This window comes from Melanotaenia boesemani, chromosome 4 (assembly GCF_017639745.1).
Source record: "Melanotaenia boesemani isolate fMelBoe1 chromosome 4, fMelBoe1.pri, whole genome shotgun sequence".
Lineage (NCBI taxonomy): Eukaryota > Metazoa > Chordata > Actinopteri > Atheriniformes > Melanotaeniidae > Melanotaenia > Melanotaenia boesemani.
In genome coordinates, this window is record NC_055685.1 from 20,577,827 (window position 1) to 20,600,267 (window position 22,441).

General features: G+C 37.1%; 2 protein-coding genes across 4 annotated transcripts; both read right to left on the bottom strand.

The window, feature by feature from the left end:
* Positions 1-236: 236 nt before the first annotated feature.
* LOC121637920 (cytochrome P450 4V2) lies at positions 237-8,349 on the bottom strand. Its single transcript, XM_041982266.1, has 11 exons — positions 8,125-8,349; positions 7,911-8,023; positions 6,610-6,695; positions 5,833-6,023; positions 5,191-5,260; positions 4,975-5,101; positions 4,690-4,863; positions 4,448-4,550; positions 3,860-3,994; positions 719-898; positions 237-601 (listed from the first exon to the last, which is right to left on the bottom strand). The coding sequence occupies exons 1-11, from the start codon at positions 8,315-8,317 to the stop codon at positions 423-425; spliced, it is 1,551 nt and encodes a 516-aa protein (XP_041838200.1). The 5' UTR covers positions 8,318-8,349; the 3' UTR covers positions 237-422.
* Positions 8,350-10,657: 2,308 nt separating this feature from the next.
* On the bottom strand, positions 10,658-17,294 carry tlr3 (toll-like receptor 3). 3 transcript variants are annotated; one of them, XM_041982265.1, is made up of 6 exons: positions 17,080-17,294; positions 15,753-15,788; positions 14,942-15,409; positions 14,509-14,703; positions 12,506-14,367; positions 10,658-12,218 (listed from the first exon to the last, which is right to left on the bottom strand). In XM_041982265.1, exons 3-6 carry the CDS (start codon positions 15,395-15,397, stop codon positions 11,987-11,989), a joined length of 2,745 nt encoding a protein of 914 aa, XP_041838199.1. In that variant the 5' UTR covers positions 15,398-15,409; positions 15,753-15,788; positions 17,080-17,294; the 3' UTR covers positions 10,658-11,986. The 3 variants fall into 3 exon arrangements, with proteins under 3 accessions (XP_041838199.1, XP_041838198.1, XP_041838197.1); XM_041982264.1 differs by having other exon boundaries at positions 15,744-15,788; XM_041982263.1 differs by lacking the exon at positions 15,753-15,788.
* Positions 17,295-22,441: the final 5,147 nt, after the last annotated feature.

The window sequence follows — 22,441 nt, forward strand, 5'->3', positions numbered from 1 at the left end:
TTACAGAAATCCAGCAAAAACTTTCATTTTTGTTTCGTGTTTGTACAACAATTTATGGTTTTTTTTTTGTTTGTTTGTTTTTTTTTTAAACAGTGTTTCTCCAGCTTTATTAAGTTCTCCAGGTAAACCTGCACACCTGAACTGGAAGAGATGGGTAAAGAAAATGAATGAATGAATGAATGAATGAATGAATGAATGAATGAATGAATGAATGAATGGATGGATGAATGAATGAATGAATGAATGAATATTTTAATGAATCAATGAATCAATTAACAAGTATACTGTACAGTACACCATGAAGTCACAAATGCAGGGTCATGACTCCCCTTGACTATGTAAAGAGTATTTCGTTAACATCCCGAGCATCTCTATTAGACTTTTGCAGCAAAGTAGAACATTTTATAAGAAAACAACAGGGTCTAGTTTGATGAAGTCTGAGACACCCTCTTTTCCAGTTTGATTGTTATACCCTCTTCTGATCGCAGGATAAGTTCCCCTACTGGACGAATGTCTTCACGTTTCTGACAAGCCTCAACAGTGAAGTTACGCAGAATGGAGGCCAAAATCACCTTTTCCTCCATTTGAGCAAAACGCTGACCTATAGAAACATATAGGTAAAAAAAAAAAAATAGAAACATAGCAATGTCACACATGGTATATCTAATAAAAGCTTCATTAATAGATGAGCAACAAAGTCAAACTATTTCGTGTTTACCTATGCAGTTGCGGAGTCCAGCAGAGAAAGGGATGTACGCATACGGAGGACGTCCTGCCGCATTCTCCGGCAAAAAACGTTCAGGTCTGAACTCCTCAGGATCGGGGAAGTATCGTGGGTCACGGTGAAGGGCGTAGGTGATTATAATTACATTGGCACCTTTTGGAACCTTGTAACTACCTACGAGTGAAAATAGATTTTAAAAAATCTTTAAGATGTTCAAGAAACAAAGTCAAACACCCTGTCTGATCACCAATGCAAGGTAAATGAATGAACATGAAGTACTGAAAAGCATTTGTAAGGTAGAAGACAGATGAAATTTGCCATTTAATATTATCATTATATAATTGTCAGTAGTCTTACTTCATGGTTACGTTTTCTATCCCATGCAATGGTTTGTTTAGACATTGGCAACTAATCTAATTGATTAGGCTCAGGAAATATCACGATTAAGGTTCAAATATAGTACCTCTTACACAATTACAGCACAACTCTTCTCACTCCAATAAGTTTCTTATTTATAAGAAGACAAGGGCAGCAAAGATTTCTTGAAGGGGATATTTGGGCTCATGCCATCTATTCTATTTTACTTCTTAGCCATATTTTTAAAAATTGGCTGATGGGCTACATTGTGTTTTAAGTCATGGCTCCAGTGAGTTATTACCAAGTTTCTATGTAGTGATTTGCAAGAGAAGAATGGATTGCCTGATGGGCAAATATACAGTATGATGCATGATGATGATCATTCCTTTTGTTGTCAAAAAGACCACCAGTGTGAGAGTGGTTGTGCTTACATGATTTTTTTTAACACTGTTTTCTCATGATAACAGGATCATTTATCTCATTATCGCAAGGAAACAGACTTTGTTTTCTCGCAATAACTGATTATTCCAAATGCAGCATCGCAAGGGGACTAGAGCTTATTCCAGCAGTTCCTAGTCCATCACAAGACCAGCAGAGAAAGACAAACACTCAAGCATGTCCACACCTACGCCGCAGCAAGAGTTTCGACACCAATCAGCCTAACGTGCATATCGTTGGAGTGCAGGAGGAAGCCAGGAGAACCCAAGCATTCACAGGAAGAACATGCAGACTCCACACACTTTTCTCAAGATAACGAGATGCGTTATCCTGTTATCACAAGAAAGCAGTCCTCATAATCTTGCAACGTGAAATTTTACTTTTAAAATGATTTTAAAAATATATCAGCATGCCTTGCTGATATCTCTGCATGGATGAAGGATCGCCACCTTCAGCTAAATCTGTCCAAGACTGAGCTTATTGTCTTTCCAGCCAATCCTTCCTTACCGCCACAGATAAGCGTGCAGCTTAACTCCATCACACTTGTTCCTACAACTTCTACCAGGAATCTTGGTGTCATGGTAGACAACCAGCTGACCTTTAAGGACCATGTTGCCTCGGTTTCCCGGTCTTGCCGATTTGCTCTCTACAACATCAGTGGGATCAGACCCTACCTGACTGAACACACGATACAGCTCCTGGTCCAGGCTCTGGTCATTTCACGCATTGACTACTGCAACTCCTTACTGGCTGGCCTGCCTGCATGCTCAGTTAAACCTCTGCAGATGATCCAGAGCGCAGCAGCACGTCTGGTCTTCAACCAGCCCAAAAGAGCTCATGTCACTCCGCTGCTAATTGCTCTTCACTGGTTTGTAGTTGCAGCACACATCAAATTCAAAGCTCTGCTTCTGGCTTACAAAACAATAACCCAAATGGCTCCGGTCTACCTTCACTCCTTAATCCAGAGCTACACTCCATCTCGACAGTTACGCTCTACCAGTGAAAGACGCCTAGTGCTCCCATCACGTGGCACAAAATCGGTAGCTAGACTCTTCTTCTCTGTTGTTCCCTGTTGGTGGAATGATCTACCAAACTCTGTCCGAACCAAAGAGTCCTTACCCACTTTTAAGACCAAGCTAAAGACTCAGTTGTTTAAGGAGCATTTCCACATTTAGCTTAACTAAATGAGTTAGAAATATTTGTCCAGCGTTTTGGCTCAACCAAGTACTGAAGAAGCTGTGTGCACCTATGCCCAAGATGATATTATGTGATGAAATCGTGATCTTGTATTTAAATAAAATTACTAAAAAAAAAAAAATTAAATGCACTGCACTAGCACTACATGACAGCACCTGGGTCCAACTGGACTCAAAACGGTCTGACTATCACTTAATTATGACGTCCTATCTTGTTTGAATTCATGCTTGTGTTGTTCTTACTCTTGAATGTAAGTCGCTTTGGATAAAAGCGTCTGCTAAATGACTGTAGAATAGAATAGAATAGAATAAAAAGAATAATAACCGAGCATGGCCACTCTCTTCTTCTGTAAGTGCTATATTTTCAAATTGCATTATTTCTAACAAACACCTTAAATCACGCCAGTATAATTTATTTTAGTTAATTTGACTTTCTTAAGCTTTGTGCCTATAGAGGGAAACTCACTGATTAAACCAAAGTTTCTAACAATGAATGTTCAAATCAATCTGATTCTTAGGGTGTAAATCCTGAGACATGTCTATCTGCAAGGTGCCTTTATTTTTTGTTTTTTTTGTTTTTTTTTCAGTGTTCAGATGAGCCAGCTGTGGGAATATTAGACGCCAACAGCAGCAAACTGCAGCAAATGTCATTCAGAACTGTTAGTTTAACAGCAACTGACAAGGTCCTTCTTATAAAGCAGCTGCAGGAGATGTGGAGTAAGCCGACCCTAAGTGGTCATGGAGGTAAAAAGAGTCTTATTTTGAGTGCAGGTGTGTTGGCTCATTTTCTTCACACAATTCAATTTCTGCACATAAAACAAGAATCAGCACAACACAGCTTCTTTTCACACCATCCTTATAATATGCACAGATGGAGGTTGGCTCCTTCTTATGAAAGCTCCACTGAAAGCATGAAAAACAAGTCCCCCTGTTTTTAAGCATCCTCACTCTGCTGATCTTAAGAGATTATTATAAATGCTCTGATTAATAAATGGAAAGGGAAAATGGATGCAGTGGTAAAAATAAAATTCATGTTATATGCCTTGCCTCCCTTTCAGTTTTGTAAAAAAAAAAATACCGCCACTAGGGGACTTTTGAACTCCAAATGAATGTTTCATTCAAGTGTCATCACTCTGTAACTCACTGATATGCCAGTCGTCACAGAGGGTTCGAGCGAAGAAAGGCACAGAGGGAAACAGGCGCAGAGCCTCCTTGATCACATAGTCCAGGTATTTGAGTTTCTTCAGATCCTCTGTGTTGATGGGTCTGCTAGAGGTACCTTAGCACATTAAATATATAAAATTAGGAAAATGTAAAGCAGCACTACCAGTAGCAAGCCTCTGCTTTTATTTACTCATCAAACACTACCTGCTTGTCTTATTCAGAGTGTAATAGCCTTCTGAATCATTATTGAATGTGTCTATGAAATAAGCAATCATTTTTCTAGCTATATCTGGTGACAATAAATGAAGAATTCTTAACAAAACAGGTTACATAACTAGGTGTGATGAGGTTATGTCGTTAGGGTTAAAATGAAAACAGAACTTGAGAATATGTCTTAATTATGAATAAATTAATTCTCTTGTGCTTTAATGCAAATTTAGATCCTTGATCTTGTGCAAACTGCCATATAAAAGGCAATCTAGTTTACATCCTGGAAAAGAGCATGAAGGCCACAGATTATAAACACCATAAATAAAGTGAGAAAAGAGTGGGTGGGCTGTAATGTTACCAAAAACCTCCTGTAGCTCTTGATAAACTTTTCTCTGCACCTCAGGGTGTGAGCCCAGCAGATGTAGAGCCCAGTTCATAGAAGAAGCTGTCGTATCATGACCCTGCAAAACAAAGGAATATAAATAAGGCACTAAAATAAAACTCATTTATTATATACATAAGTAGATTTTCCTTTCGTGGATAAGTAATAACATTTGAGTGTATCTTTTACTTGTTTTTTAATTTTTTTTTTCCACCAACCTCAAACATGAAGGTGTCCACTTCCTCTTGAATGTCCTGATGGCTCAACTTGTTGCCATCTTCATCTGTGGTTTTCAAAAGCATGTCCAGAAAAGCCCGTCGTTTCCTCTTTCCTTGATCAGAGTCGCTGTCTGATTCCACATAAGACATGTTCTCTGACTTTTCACAAATTACCTAAACATAAATAAAGTGAAGGATTAATTCCAATTATCCGTTCCACATGAACAAATTCAACAAATGCTTTGAATCTTCTGTTGTCATGGAACCGCCAGCTCCGTAACACACTTTGTGTGTGAACGAATGAAGGATCTTAAGCGTCTTGTCATGTTCTTTGCCTTCACCAATGTAGTAATACACAAAGTCTGGCCAAAACCAAGGTGTCCTCTGTCTACGGCTGACAATGTCACTCATTCTGAGGAAAAAAGAACAGCTAATCAGACCATTTTCCTTTATTACTGGATCATTGTTTGAGTGGTAAAAAAGAAAATCAAAATAACTCACTTGTACACGCTCTTAACATACTCTGATTCAGAATTACTCTGCGCAAAAATTTTCTTTCCCATTGCCGTTTCTGAAATGAAAGGGATGAGTTGAAGTAAATATATATTGTCATACAAATAAAAAGACTGTAACTGTTACTAAGCAGCATATCCAGTTTAAAAACTGGCACAATGCTAACAAACCAGCTGGATGATTTTATAGGATGAATTACAATAAGAAAAGAACAAAGATAAATATCAAAAGTTGAATGTGAGAAGTCTAAAAGTTAATGCTGGTGTGAATGTGCAGCATCAACTATTCCTGACACTATGGAAGTGTGTGTGTACTGTGGTAGATGGTTGCTGTGGTTTTACTACTTATGCTTGATATAGAATTTAAGCTGTTCAGTAGTTCAACTCTGATCCTAACATTGTTTTTTATTGTTTGTTTTTTTTCATAAAGTACTTCATGTTTTGACCTTTGCTAAAGAAAAAAGACTTCATCTCAATAGAAGCATTTGTTTTAAAACATGTTTGTATTGTTCAGCATTGGTGGTACCTTCACAGACGTGCAGGTTGCTCTTACATGAACATTACATTTTCCCAAGAATAAGGTGTCAATTCCCTTTCTGATTTATGACAGCTTGGATTTACATATACTTACCACAGATAATATCTAGAGCACAGAGGGTTACGTGGTTGGAGCAGTTGAATGGACCCTTCCCCGCCAGCTTCTCCAGCTTCTTCACCAGAATCTCCGCCTGCTCATTCATCACTTCCAAGAAGTCCGTTAGGATGGAGAAGTGGAAGGTTGGTGTCAATATCTTTCTCCGCTGCCGCCACTTTTTTCCAGTGCTAATCAAATAAAAAAAAGACATAAAAGACCTGTATGCACTTATCCATATATAAATTATATTAATCATTTGTCAAAAGAACACATTTAATATTTTCTTTAAGTATTCTCTAATTCACTAGTTCCCAAACTGTTCTGCAGGGCCCCCTTTTCATTAGCAACAATAATGTCAAGCCCTCATCCCAGTAACACTACCACGGGATCCCAGCACAACAACACTTACAATGAAGAAATGCATGGTGAAAAAAGATTGTTTGACAGAGAAATAATCTGGTATCTTTATTTTACTGCCTGTACTTGTCAAGACCAGCGCAGGATATAACCTGTTACATTAGCACATGTCTTTTCTTTTGTTTATTTGCTTGTTTATTTGTTTATTCATCTGGAGTTTTTTGTTTTTGTTGTTGTTGTTCTTTGCTTGTTGAAATCTCTGTTGTTGGTTCATCATTGTTTGTCCATTCGCACTTTCACAAATTTGTCCATGTTTTGCAAATAAATATAAATTTTACTTAACCTGGCTTTTTTTTTTTTTTTTTATCTCTCCTGATGATTTGTCAGAACGTATTTATCTAGAAGAGAGATTCATACCTGGTGAGCAGGCCAGTTCCAAGCCATGGATGAAGAAACTTGTATGCAAAAGCCTTGTCCAGATGAACTGGGTTACTCAGAATTTTCTTCAAGAGGTAGTTTAAAAGAGGCAGAGACAGAAAGGGAGAGAGACCCAAATCCATGAAGTTGTCCTGTTTAGTAAATATACTAATACCAAATACATAATGGCTTAGCAAGCATTAGCTTGTCGCTTTTTGCATACTTCAGACACATGCTACAGATACTAAAGACAGATTAAATCCTAAAAACAAAAAAACTAAAAAACTTTTGCATAAAAATAGTTTCTGAGAGAGTGGAGGGAAGAATTATGAGTGTTTTATTACAGGTGTTTCAAGCACAGGCCTATATGATATAAACCATATCATGATGAATTGTAAAAATGACTAATTTTACTTTTTTTCTCTAAAATAAAGCCCTGGCATTAGAGGATGTGTGACTTTATTGTGTTTTGGTCAAGAGATTGAAAAATGTGGTTTTAATGGGAGTCACTGACTTATTTTTCACCCTTTGACCCGAAAGAACAGTAAATCATTAATCTGACCCTGCCAGAAAAAAATCAATTTTGTTCTTTAGTTTTAGTAAATCTAAGACTGATCTTTACATAAAATTGCCATTTTCCCAAAATGTATTGTATGTAAAATAAATAAAAGAAACCAACTTTTATTTTCAGATTTTGTGTTTCATAGTGACTTTGTGTTAGAAAAACTGGCATTTAAAGGGTTAAAAATAACTTGAATGAAAACATATTAGTTTTTTATTAGGACTGAAGATGACTGAAAGATCAGAGGAAAAAAAGTGTAAAAAAAAATATTATTCTATAAATTTTTTAGCAGTTTTTTGGGGGGACTTTTTTGTTCTTTAATGACCAAGAATAGTAAATTATAAAGACCTACAAGGGTTGAGCAACTTCGTGTTCAAAACATACCAAACATTCAATCATTTTAGGATTTTAACTGTTTAAATACCAGTTTGTTGTTGTTACTCTTTGACATCCAAGATTCTAATCACCACCTAAGACCATATCTGTGGTATTTATTATATGGAAATAGCATGGATTCAGATTTGTTTTATTTTTTGTTTGTTTGTTTTTTTGTTTGTTTGTTTTGTTTTTTTGTATTTTTTTTGTTTGTTTTTTCCTTGTTTTTTTGTTTTGTTTTGTTTTGTTTTTTTCAACATATAAAAGGTAGTAATTCAGATATTCACACTGGCATTTAAAGAGTTAAACACCTACTTCTTGCACTGTGCTGGTGCTATACATGTGGAGATGTCAGTCAACGTACCTCAACAGTTTCAGCATGATAAAGAACCACAAAAGGAACTGGTCCAACCCAGATTTTAAACAGTAGTGTATTTCTGAACTCAGTGGTAAACTCCAAAATTTGACCAAAGAAATCTGAAACAAGAAGGATTTTATTTTTTCTTTAACTGTGCATTTAAAAACCAAAAAATCCTCAGCTTACTCAGCCTCCAGTAGCGCTTTGAGTGCTTGCTTACCTCCTGCATTGGTTTTGAACATCAGTGCATTCCCAATAAAGGGATATGTTCCTTCCAAACCTGGAATAGGCTTCATCTCAAACCATTTTTGAATGTAACTGCTCAGCAGCTTGTAAGAAATGTAGGTCAGAGCAGCAATGATGAGGCTAATTCCAAGAAAAGGTACACTATAACTACCAAGCAAATCTGCCATCTTTTGTCTGGTCTGTGTGAAGGTGAAGTATCTGAACTAACTTGCCCTCATGTCACTATATATAACAGAGGCAGCCTCTATGGCTCCTCCCTTCTTTTAACAATCCTAACAACTCACTGGCTTTAGATTAATAAAAAAATATATATATTATAGATGACTCTGATCAAGAACTTTGTCCGGTTCATATCTCATATTATGCAAGAACTTTTTTTGTGCTATGTTAAACCTGACTGGTTAATAACTAACAGTACTTTAGCACGATGTGTATTTAATGACTAAAGGCTTTAGATTTTAAGGCTATCAGTTTTGACAATGTAAACAGGAAATAGGATATTTTTGTAATAACATTTCATTTACTGGTCGTTGTGTTGCAGCTCAAAACTTTTTGAACTACTAAAGTCTGCCATGAGGACTTTGGTTTTGACGGTCTATGTAGTTTGTGTTTTTGCATGAATAAATGAATCTAACACAGTCTGTTTAATTTGACTATGACCTGAATAGGTCATAAAGCTGAACTTTGTCCCTGCTTGACAGAGCTGATATTTATGGCCCATGCCATATTATTTTCTCCTTATTATGCTTACATGTGCAGTTGTTGCCAGGCAGACACCATAGCAACTTCTAAATATTTCCACCACACCAATCTCTAACTTTCCAGCTGCTCCACCAAAAAAAAAAAAAAAAAAAACTTAGGGATGCAGTCAGTTCCTCTGCACATCCTCATTTTCATGTCACCTACACACCACGGTGACCTGTAACCAAAGTAGCTCTAATGAGGTGGTCATAGGAAGCCAAAGAAAGAGGGTGTGTTTGTGTGGAGAGATAAAATAAAGATGGACAGCAAATAGAACAAAGATAAAATTATTCCCCTCACATGTAAAGCTTTCCATTACCAAGCTCCATTGTATATTAAAGATGTCATAGGTCCATATTTTCCCAACAGAACACTTGACTCTCAAACTTTCATTATGCTGCCATAGACTTAGACGGGACATCCCATGATGCACTGAGCACTTCCTTCCCTTTTTGTCTCTTTGTTCTTTATTTTCCTTGTAGAAATATGTGAAATTAAATCAATAAATTTCTCTTCTTTTCTCTTAGTAAGTTTTCCTGGGTAAAAGCTGTGGTCCTTGTTGATCCCTTTGTTCTGTCTTCTCCACCCCCAGCTGGTTCAGGCAAATGGGCACCTTTCCTTTCCTTCCTTCACCTTTAACTGGGTTTTTTTTTTCCTTTCTACTGTCACCAGTCATCCAGTACATGCTTAGGATGAGATACTGAAACAAAGAATAGATTTCATGCAATCTGTTAGCGAGACAATTATTTTTTTCTTACTGAATTAACTTGTATGAACACATTTATTATAAATTGGACTAATGTGGATTTATTTTAAGTGGATCAAAATTAACTGGCTCAAATTGATTATATCCGTAAAAGTGCCATGAGATGATTTTGTTGTAAACTGGCATTATACAAATACAGCTGAATTGCAGCGAATTGAATTTAAACAACATGTTTCTGAGAGGGTGGACAGCAGCAGAAGGGTTCTGCAGAAACTACACTACCGTTCAAAAGTTTGGGGTCACTTCCCTATTGAATCCCATGGCAAAGTGACCCCAAACTTTTGAACGGTAGTGTACCTTCTCCATTTTTTTTCGCTAGGACTTTGACTGTTGTCATCTACAAAAGATACTCTACAGTGAGGTGTATCTGTGATGGACAAATAACTGAGTTCAGGGAACTGGTGCAAATAAACTCCTCATCCTGTATGTAAACAAAACATAGGAGGAGTATACCTACAGATATGTAGTGCTATTATGGACTGGAAATGGACTGCTGAAGTTGTATACAAGAAGGGGCAGAGTTTGTTACTACAAACTAGTGTGTAGATGGTTTGTAGTAACAAAATTTTGCATATTTTCTATAAATCTTTGGTGGAAGATACAAACACAGAAATGAAGCAGGTTGTCTCTGTGCAGTGTGGAGACTCCTCTGGAGCATCTGGATCTGCTAAATAGGTAAGCCATGTTGTACAAGCAGCTCAGCATAATGGACTAAATGTCACATTCTCTAAACAACATAGTGACCAAATCAAATAGTATTTAAATCCTTTCCCCATTCCTGCTGCAATAACTACCAGTACTAAAGGTCACCCCGACCCACATGATAGCCTTGCACAATTACTGAATAATGATTACTTTATCCTTTGCATAAGTATGATCAGAAATTACCATATGAAATCATTTTTTAGCAATATCTTTGTAATGCAAAGTTATAATTTTTTATTCCAAATATTCCTTAAAACACATGCTATTGATGTTACACACATTTTACAACTTAGTTCTTGAATTACTAGCTGTAGTTTGATTACACTGCTAAAAAGAAAAAGTTTCTAAAAAGTAAAAATAAAAAGACATTAAAAAAAATATTTAGGGCTTGAGTCCTGGCTGAGCAGGGAGTACAGGTTCATGAACACCTTTGAACTGTGTCAAAAGTCTATTTCAAGTCACTGAACGTGGTTTAGGTTTAGAGCTTATGTAAGGAAAACCCACTGCTTAGCCAGGGTTCCAGCCCTAAAGAACCGTTTGTTGCACTTATGCCAAATCTCTGTACCACAATATAACATGGTAGTGGGATAATTATTTTATTGCACAAAATTATTAGTTGCAGTTATAGAAATAAGTAGCCCTCTCACACAAAACATCTACAGGCACAAGTAATATTCTATTTTCCATGAGAGAGCGGCTCAGTGTGACTAACAAATCCTGTTATTCAAGTATGTAACTGTACAAATGTTAGTAAACAAATAGCTCACTAGCTTACATTCCTAAACCAATCTTTTACAATATTAGAAAATCAAGTAAATTTGATTACAGCAGAGCGGTTGCAACAAATGGTGTAATACTTGATCTAACCACAAGATATCAGAGAAACACAATAAGGCCCTTTGGTATTTGATGACAGCAAAATGAATGCTAATGTTTGCATGAAATTCCAGAATAAAAATGCTAAATGGACAAAGCTATGTTCCATTTAATTTATTTAGCTAAAATTACTTCATATATTTACATTTTAACTATGCTTTTTCAAAAACTCGACACTGATTATGGGAAAAGGTATTTATATTTGAATCAAACTGCACTGGGAGCTTTTTATTGTTGAAATGTTGGTATGTACATTACACATACATTGCAAATGCAGCAAGGTACTAAACAGGACTAATTATTGAATATATGATGGCTCTGTTTGGGAAAAACATAAAATGCTTAATAAACACCACAGAATATGTCAATTTCATAAATGAAATTTGTTTTTATAAATAAAAATGAGGAAAATATATTCTAGTATGAGTTGAGTGATGATGCAGACACACAAACTGAACACCACTATCACAGTTATATGGTAGGATATGCTATTTATATGAGCCTGTATTTCTTTTTGTTCAGTTAACTCTGTTGAAGTAATTCCTAAATGTTTATGTCGAAACATCCATGTTGCTTTAATTTTATGCTGTTGTTAAAAAGAACAAAACATGCCAAACATAGTTACTGCAGTAAAAAACAAATATACAAGCAGAATATTCACCCCCAAAAGGTCAAAAGCCTCCATAGGGAAGTAGTTACTGTACAGTAAGTATTGATGATTTTACGCCTTTTATTGGAGAAAAAAAAGTTACTCCTGCAGTCGATTAGTCATGCTGAGAGCAATAAGAAGCTTCTGATGAAAGGCCGGCACCCTCTCCTTCTCGACTGGCCAGTTCAAGACACAACTTGGACGCAACATGCCCCTGCGAAGGAATAGGGAACGGGACAACTTGTAGTCGTGCACATCTTGCAGGAAGACCAGAACAACTGAATCTCTGCTGGCTTCAATAACCTGGTGAAGTGCATGATGGACTTGAAATCTGAATGTAGAGAGACAAACAGAGAAAACATGAAGACATAGAAGACAGTGAGACTGTCTATACCCACAGAAAAACTGGTCAGTTCTCCAAGGTACTTGGAATGCCAAGTACTTTGTGTACAACTGTATTTTGGTAACTACTGATGGCATTTTTGAATGAATCAAATTTACTTTTAGTGTATAATTGTCAACACAGTACTGCATTTTTTTATGTTTTTATCTTTACCTGGCTTTGAGTAGATTTAATGTATCATCATTCAAAACTCATGCAGTGTATGCTTGATTTACCTTCTACACCAGGGATCTCTGAGAAGACTTTCAGTCACGACGAACAAGATTTTTCTGGAATTTCTCATATTATTCACTATGGATTCAAGCTGAGACATTCCAAGAATCGAATCTCGATCCTCCAAGCAAAACCGACATTGTTCATTCTCTAAAGGGACCATCCGTCTTTCTACCCAGCTGGCGTCCTCTTGTGCATGTATGATGTATGCATCATACTCAAACTCTCTGCCCTCTTCAGCCTTGGCATCACTAAATCCCAGAGTCCGATTGATCAGTATGTTCCAGTAAAAACAAATCCTCCAGCCTTGGAACCGCGTGAGCAGTGCACTTGAAATTAACATCAAAACAGCTGTGCTGCTTAGTATGTAAAGAGCCTGAAATGGGGTCATATCTTTACAAGAGAGGGGATCAAAATCCATAATGGGGTGATTAAAGTAAACTAGCGGAGTGTTGCACATATATTGGTCCCTGAGACCTGGCACACTGGTCATATTTGTGTTATTCAACCATGTCACAAACCACAGAATGCTCTCACAGGTGCAGTCAAATGGATTTTTGGCCATGACAAGCACACTAAGGTTGCTCATGGGAGTTCTGAACACTTCAGGCCTCACAGACGTAATCAGGTTTTTCTCTAAACGTAAAAGACGAAGGGACTTCAGATCATCAAAAACTGAATACTTAAGATTGTTTAAAAGATTGTTACTAAGGCTTAGCTCCCTCAGGGTACCTAGACCCCTAAGGGCCTCTCTCGGGATCTCATCCAGTCCATTAAAATCCATTTGCAAGGTTATCAACCTTTGTACATGCTTGAGAAATAGCACTGGTCCACCAAGGTTAGCCATCTTCCACAACCTAGCTAAGTTGTTGTGTTGGAGTTTCAGCACCCTGAGGTTCCCAAGCCCCTCCAGCAAATGTTCTCTGATATTAGCAATATTGTTGTTGCTGAGATCCAATACAGTGAGGTTGGACAGTGACCGGAATGGAGAGGGATCCTGGTTCAAGGCTTCAGCTTTCAAACTTTTTCCCAAAGTCAGGACTCTGAGATTAGGCATATTCACAAAAGAACTAGAAGTCAGATTAATTGATTGGAAATTATTGGTCATGTGAATCTCTTGTATCTGAGTGAGACCTTCAAATTCTTTGCCAGTGAGTGTTTGCTTGATAAAGTTGTGATCTAGAAAAAGACTTGTGAGCATTTTCAAAGCGGAGAAGCCTCCAGGATTTATTTGTGTAAGAGCATTTCCTGTCAGATTTAACTTTCTGAGCGGGGAAGCAGAAAGTGAGGCAAAGGTCTTGTTGGTGATGTTTCTCTGTGGTGTGTGCATGTAACTACTCCAGCTCAGATCAAGCTCTGTGAGACTTGTCAGGCCTGAGAAGGTGTGCTCTGTAACTTCCACAAATGTGGTTCTTTGCAATATCAAGCTTTCAAGGGTGCTTAATGGTTGAAAAGAGAAATCATCAATAATAGGGATAGCGGATGTGTGACTTTTCACCAAGGCTTTTGTCAGTTGTAGTTTTTTCAGCCTTTTAAGGCCCTGAAATGTTCCCTTGGTCAGATGCTTGATGTTGTTGTCTGACAGGATTAGAGTCTGAAGTCTAGGCAGCCACTGAAACGAGCCTTCTTCAATTTTGCTCATGCCATTACTAGACAGATCCAGAAAAGTTAGATTTGTGTTCTGCAAGCCTGCAAACGTTGCATTTGTGAGTGTGATGAGCTTCATCTTCTGAAGAGACAGGACTTCAACAACTGTGTCTGACAGCTCTGAGAAGAGTTTGGAAATCAACTTAGTGCCCATACTGCTCCCATCAAGGGTTAACATGTGCAGGCCAGAAATGGGCTTAAAGCAACCAGATTCCAACTGCAACAAAACAATCACAAAAATCTTGATGTGAGACCAAAAGGGGAAGCAAAACAAACAACTGAAAGTACAGTTTTATACTGGCTAAAGGTTCCAATCCTGAATATCATTTCATTTCCCATTTCTATGTCAGTAACTTACTGTTTTGAGCGACACAGATGACATGTTGAGGACCTCTAAAAACGGTGAAAGATGGAGAAAGGAAAAGTCCTCTCTGTCCAGAGAATTGAAATCATTGAATCCAAGACTGAGGCTCACCAGGCTGGGCAGCTGAGGTTGAGAGCCAAGCTTGGCAGACTGCAGCTTGTTCATGGAGACATCAAGAAATTTCAGCTTCTGGAAACCGGGAAAGGGGAAAGAAAATCAAATCAAGCCTTATAATGCATGAGTGGGACATCACAGCACAAACCCTTTAACAACTTCTTGATCTCAATATAAAAAATCCTGTCAAATTGAAAGGCATGTTCATCTTTGTCTTGTTTATCTTTAATATGAGCAGCAGTGTTGAGTTTCTCCGACTCCATAAACTCTCAGACTTTTAGTGATGCAACACAATGCTGTCATGGATGCATACCTCTAGTACAGAGAAGGGTTCTCCCTGTAGCTTCAGCCTGTTGCTAGCCATATTCAACCATGTTAGACCGGTGCAGTGGCTCAGATCTTCCTTTTTCAGCAAATGCACCTCGTTATGCTCCAGATTTAGAGTTTGCAGCAGAGGCAGGCTCTGGCACAAGCCCTCATCCAGCTTGGTGATGCTGTTGTAACTGATGTTGAGGTGGAGCAAGCCTGAGTAGCGGTTCAGTGAATCAGGAAGAATCCGTGACAATCTGTTGTGAGACATGTCCAGGCTGGTGATGTTCCTGGGTAAGTCTGAAGGGACTGCACTAAGCTGGAGATGACTGCAGTCAGCTCTGCCATTTTGTACATTGCAGGTGGCCTTCTTCTGGGAGGAAATATAATGGTAGGATCCCAATATAAAGTTACATATGAGGAGGACCCATGTCAGGAAATACGAACGAGGGGCACACATTGTTTCAAAGATCTTTAAAAGAAGAAAAAAAGACAGGAAAATCACAATTTAAGCTTTAAATTTATACTGAGATCATCAACAATAACAGTGACATAATAAAGTTACAAAGTGGTGAGTTAGCAAAATAGCTCAGCTTTTGTTTTGCTATGTGATCCATTTAAAATGTTTTTTTTAGCAACTACTGATGTATTGCATGGTCTCCATTCTCATTTCCCACTTTCACTGTTCATGTGATGTAAGAATAGATGCCACCCATGTTAAATAACCTAACTTTTGGACCTGTTGGTCTGAAAATCACCTGTTGTGCTTTTACGCTCTATTTATTCAAACATTAGAGATTTCTTACAATACCAACAGTTGCTTTCAGCTGGTGCAGCTGGTGGGAAGGAATCTGGTGGGAGGAGAGAAAGTTGGGTCTATTTGAAACTACTGGGTTTGGAGACAGTCTTGACAAAGCTGAGGGGACAGAGCTGTACCAGATACTAATTTCCCTTGAATTTCACACAACTAATAATCCAGTTCACTCACTGTCATTTAATATTACAAGTGCTCATTCTGTGCAGCTAAAGATGATTTTAGAAGCTATAGCCTACACATAAATATATGCTGTCAACTATTTATATTTTAAAAATGTACTGATTATTACAGCATGAGCATGTGCCCTATGGAGTAGGTAAAGTGACACAATGAATTATTTTAATAAATCATTCAATAAATACTTAAATGTGTCATTAAATAATTAAAATGATAATTAAATACATTGTGTTATTAAATGTATTATTAATTCATTAAAATACAAATGAATATATGTAAAAACATATAGAATTTTTCACTATTTAATTAATTATTTCACCATTTAATTAATTATTTCAGTATTTAATTAATTATTTCAGTATTTAATTCATTATTTCATGGTCCTGTGTTGCAGTGCATCATGAATTTATTTTATCTGTCAACCTGGCCCATCAAACTCAGTGGGCGGATCCTGGCGCCTGATTGGTTGCTCTTTCCACAAGTCCAGACAAATGCCCTCCAGATAATGGATCAATGCAGAGCTAGAGAACACATTTCAATACACTGTGTGGCGTTATTCCTCTATGCTATGTTGTTGTGTCCTGGTTCCAGAGAAGCGGTGGAGTACTTCTAAACTTGCAGTCACTCTGTGGTCAATATTTTGGTCGAAAAGTGACGAAATATGTCCAACAACTTCAATAAATGCTCTGCTTTCCTCGATACGTGCTCTGGGTTAGCCCCGCCCACTGAGTTTGATGGGCCAGGTTGACAGATTAAATAAATTCATGATGCACTGCAGGACCATGAAATAATTAATTAAATAGTGAAATAATTACACATGTTTTTACATATATTCATTTGTATTTTAATGAATTAATGATACATTCAATAACACAATGTATTTAATTATCATTTTAATTATTTAATGACACATTTAAATAATTATTTAATGATGTATTTAATTAATTAATGATACATTTAATAACACATTTATGTATTTATCATTTTAATTATTTAATGACACATTTAAGTAATTATTTAATTATATATTTAATTAATTCATTGTGTCACTTTACCTCCTCCATAGTACCCACGCCTTTTTATTTTATTATTTAATACAATTTAAAGATTTCACATACCAAGACTGACAATAGTCATAGATCACTTACCAAACCCGGTCGAAGTCTTTCACAACTACAGTCAAATAACAATTTGCTTCCTTCCTCGCAGCTTCTTCAGGAATCCAGAGCAGAGTCACAATCGGAGCCACGAAATGAGAAATTAGTAAAAAATGAGGAAATTATGAAACCCGCGAGTCCGGTTTCACTTCTACGTCTGCATACTTCAGCGTTAACTGTTTCGTGTTGATTTCTGCCTACTGGGATATGAAGTCTGTATCGTTACGCTAAAATCCTCCAACTCAGACTGAAGTCCTACAGCCCAGTAAGCACGGAGATGATTTAATTCTTGTTCAACTTACTACTTTGGTTCTAGCCAAGCAGGAAACAGTCTTCAAGGACACACAGGATCTGCACCGTCGTGCGAGATTTTTTCTAGGTTTGGTTTAATGACAAATCCATTTTTTTTATCCAAACATCAGAATCAAGTGAGAAATAAAAAGTTATGTTGCCTTTCTTTCTTTTTTACTAACATTATATTTGACTCACCTCACATAAACTGAATACAGATTTCAGCTGCCGTGAATAATATATAATATCAGAACTGGTTTGACAACTCAGAAAGAGATTAAACCATTTAGGTGTGCACAGAAAGCTGACACACCAGCTTAAGAAGAACAGAATAAAATGCCTTTACAATTAAGTGTAAACTCACCTAATATATTTGTTATTATTAAATGACTACAAAATACATTATTTTTTATTATTATTTTAACACATTGTATTTATTACATTTCAGACTTGTTTATATGTTCAAAATACGAAGAAACGAAACCTAAGTGGTATTACTGACGCTGTTGTACAAAATAACCGCTAGAGGGCAGACAAACATTATTATTGTCCCACTAAACGCCCACCTCTTGAAGGCCACAGTAAAAGCATTCTTCCTGGTAGCCACCGTTTATTTCTTTGTGTTGAATTTTGCCACAAACAGATGCAATCATTTAAAAGAATCAAACATAAAAAAGACAGATTAAGCTCTTGTTTATGTGTTTATACTCTCTAACTGTTATCTATAATCAGAGATCTACTCATCACCCAGCTCACTTTTTCTGGCTTTCTTCTTTTTTTTTTTTTTTTTTATTTACTTTTATTTTTTTTATGTGTTTTTCTGCTTGGATCTGGGTCACTTATAGATAGTCATTGCAAGTAAATTATGGGAAGTGGATATTTATTATACTCTACATATTGGTGTCTTTGCAGTTCTAGGTAGAAAGTAAGTGCATTAATGGGACGGTTCAAATACCAATAAATCCGAAGATAACCATATTGGCAAGTCCATTTTGAAAGGTCAGCACTAATGGAAGAGCAGAAATGATCTGTCATTGGTGCTAAATGAATCAGAGTAAATGTGAAACACAGTAGATCAAAACTGTTTTTTCATGTCATCGTTAACTTGAGGAACTGATTATTTCCTTTTGTAATAAGTTGTTGGTTTTTTTTATTATTTGTTTCAGATGCTACTTAATTTGTGTATAATTACTTTTATATCCAGTACAGAAAGTTTCCTTGCTAAGCATTTCTTTATTTCCAGAATCAGATATTATCTTGATTCATAGTATACTAATTATCATCATATAAGCAGTAATGCTATAGAGCACATATCCAATCAATAACATGATTTCCTATGATGCTTATTGATGCAATAAATGGAATTTGGTGCAGACATTTCATGCAGAAGACAAATAAAGACTCGACATTTATTGCATGCATTAGTTTTTGTTTTTTCTTTTTTTTCTTTTTTTATGGTCAAAGTCCCTAAAGGATACAACTGATTGGGGTAATCCACTGATTTGCTGATGATGCTAAAAATAAAGGTTTTAACTTATTCAGTCAGAGTTCTCAAACTCTACTGGAAGGAGTATTACAGAAATTTGGTGATCTGATTCTTTGGTGATCCTTAAACAATTCACCCATCCCACCCTGACACTTGTTCTTTTTTGGCTTTTCATATGATAGCATCTTAAGGTTTGTTTTTCAATATTATAGTTTTGATAGTAATCTTTCAATAGAAAAAGGAAAAAAAAAAACTTAGTGTGCATGTTATAGGATTCTCCTGTGCCAAATAAAAGTCTAAGTTACTTTTGGACACATGGCTCCATATTCTTGTGACCTGGGACTGATATCCATATTTTAGTGGAAATAGGCTTACCTCACAAGTAATATGAGCAGGTCAACCGAGGTGTGTTAACTTCCTTAATACCCTTCTGATACATTTTAAAGATATTTTTCCCAGTTTTCCATTTACTTTTCACACTTGCTCATCTGCTATAATAATCAGGCAGAGATTTATGGTGGGAAGACTCAGACTCTCTGTGACCCTCTAACACAGCATGTTTAGTGTCTGTGGTAACTGGATTAATACTGTGAATGAGGGCAGTTGCATTGTATTGTTGGTTTACAGTGGTAGAAGAAAAACACATTACATTCTCCTCATTAAGAAAACTTTCAGTACAGTACTACACACACAAAGAGCCATTCAAAACACCTTTTATTTCCTCTTTGTTTCTCCTTTATCTTCCCCTCAGATTAATAGAGCAGGTTTGTCTTGCCATAGACTTTAGGCCACCTGATTGGTTTACCCCACTGTTAAGCTGAGGCAGCTTACAGGGCTTTGTGCCAATGGCGGGACTGCTGTAGATCTGTTAAAAGTGGAGACAGCTTGCATGGTCAGCATAGTGGCTGGGGTTAAGCTAATAATGTGAATAAAAAGAAGGATAAGATGTAGTGCTTTCTGTAAGAATAAGGCTAATGAGATAAGATGAGATCAAAAAGTATATGGAGGAAATGATGCAGCGAGGAAATGTTGCAACTCACTTCTACCACAAGACGGGCTAAATCATGAGGTGCACTGTTAAAAGCTCGGGAGGGGAAGGAGGCAAACTAAAGCATAAAAGCTGACAGAAATCAAGTCGAGGTCAGATTCGTGCAAGAAGGATAAGTTAAATGAGGGAAGAGGAGTGAGGAGAAACCAGCTGTACTGTGGGCTGAGTAAGTAGCATGTTTCACAAATAGCTGCTGCATGTCATGTGTGTATGTGATTGAATGCACTCATGCAAAAGGGTTAACTGGACGGAGGCAGCAGCTCCATCAATGGGAGTGTGTGTGCCACATTCTTCATCTTACCGGCTTGGGTAAATCTCTCCCTCATTTGCACACCGGATCTTTGGACTGTTGGAATGCCTTGAAAAAAAAGGTGAGTTTACCCTCTTGGCTATTTATGGCTATATATAGTGTGTTAACCTGTGTTATATAATCATGTTCATTAACTAATGCAGAAACTTTGCTATCAGTGGGTTCAAATCCTCACTTCATAATGACAACAGAAATTTGCACAGGTATATAATGACAGTGCTGCTCTTGTGTGGTTTGAACATTCATCTCTTCTGATTCTCCAAAAACAGTGACTTGTGACATCTAGCAGTGCAAGATTCTAGTTCAGTGGGTTTACTGTATATAAGGGATGCAAAAACTACACGATAGACTAGATTATCAAAAGAGTAGTGACAGTTGACACCTTTTTTAGCTTGATTTTTTCCAGAAAAAGAGGAATAAAATCCCCTTGGCTGCTTACGCAGAAAGCTACGCTAATGGAAATGGAGAGATGTGGTAAAAAAAAATGGTGATGCTCAAACTAGTAGAGCTGTAGGCAGAAACAATGTTGCATGTTCTCTCTGCCCACTGCAGAAAAAAAGACACTGCAGTATATATCTCCCCCTCCCCAGTTTGCTGACCAATGATGTTTGGAGGTCAGAATCTCAGCTCTGCTTCTGCTGTCAGTCCCTGACTCTGACTCACAGCTTGTCCAACCCCACAATGGTTATTACAACTCAGGAGAGGGGAGAGGTAGATAATTCAAAGCAGTATATGTGCATTTTATTACCAGTCTTATGCTTGAGAGAATGCAAGAGCAGAGCAGCTTAGTGTTCCATGCCTGAAGAATATAATCCAAGCAGATGGGTCCTGATGTGTCACACTTCACAGAATTTGCCATTGTCTTAGATGCAAGACAGCAGCCTATGTCAGATGACTGAGATGTGGATCCCTAGAGAGTACAGAAGTCACATAGATGCCTTTCTCACTAATTGCTATTAATTCACTACTTCTGATACAAAGGATCTCTTTTTTTAAACTAACAGTTCTTCAAACCCAGTGAGCTCCTTACAAATTTCACTGCATCTTTTTTATACTTTTTGTTTGTTTCTCATTGGCTGAAGCTCACCAAGTGCTGACTCGTGTCTCTTCGCACTATGAGTGCTCCCTCGGGGTGACAGAACATCAATACTGAACTGGAATCAGCAACATGGTTCTACTACTGTGCTGTTTGCTCCCTGCAGTGGAGCTTGGTGAAATGCAAGATAGGGTAGAAATTTAGTGTGTGAGGATTTAAATGCAAAACGTGCCAGATACAAATCTTATTAGGGTTGCAACTTGGTTGCCTTATGTTACTGAAAATGCTTTAAACTAATCTATTTAACACAGCACAAACCTGCTTTTGCAACAGCCAGGCAAGTATAAAATGGAGAAACAAGCAAATCTTAATATCTAGGTGTTGCAAAAAAAAATAAGGCATATTGATCTTTGATAGTGTGCTTATTCTAGGATGCTTTATTTACTACAAAAGTACACAATAACAAAAGACTAAAATTGTATTTCTGTATTTTTTCACATCCAGGTGCAAAAACATTAGACGAATAGGTCACAATTTACTTTTTCTAATCATTTTGCTTGATTTAGTTTAAAGATTGCAGCCTCTGACCTTGTCGTTTTCAATTTAAATCAATTCATTTAAGCTTTATTTGTATAGCAACATTTTATAACAAGCCTATTCATTGTCATCCAACTCAAACAAATCCACATTAGTGTAATTTGTAATCACTGTGTTCATACGAGCCAGTTCATAAAAAAAAAATTATAGCCTATCTAAGGAAAACCAACAGATTGCATTGAATCTTGTCTTCGATTCAGTCCCCCATCACTGGGCTGGGGGTGACAGTGGAAAGGAAAAAATTCCCTTTTAACAGGAAGAGAAAATCTCTGGCAGAACCAGGTTCAGGGAGGGCAGCCATCTGCCTTGGCCGGTGGGGGGTAAAGAGAGGACAGGAAAGAAGGATCAACAGGCACCACAACTTTAACCAGGGAGACCTGCTGAAGTAGAAGAAGAGAAATACCTTTTCCCTACGCCATTGTAAGCTTGTGCAATTTACTGCAACTACACTGTAGACTGTAGAGTATTATGTGTGAAAAAAACAGTGGACTTTAAACTGTATTGTGCTTTATTATTGTAAAACAGCATGCTACTATTAAATGATGCAATTCTGGGGGGAAAAAAGTGCTACAGCACTCATATACC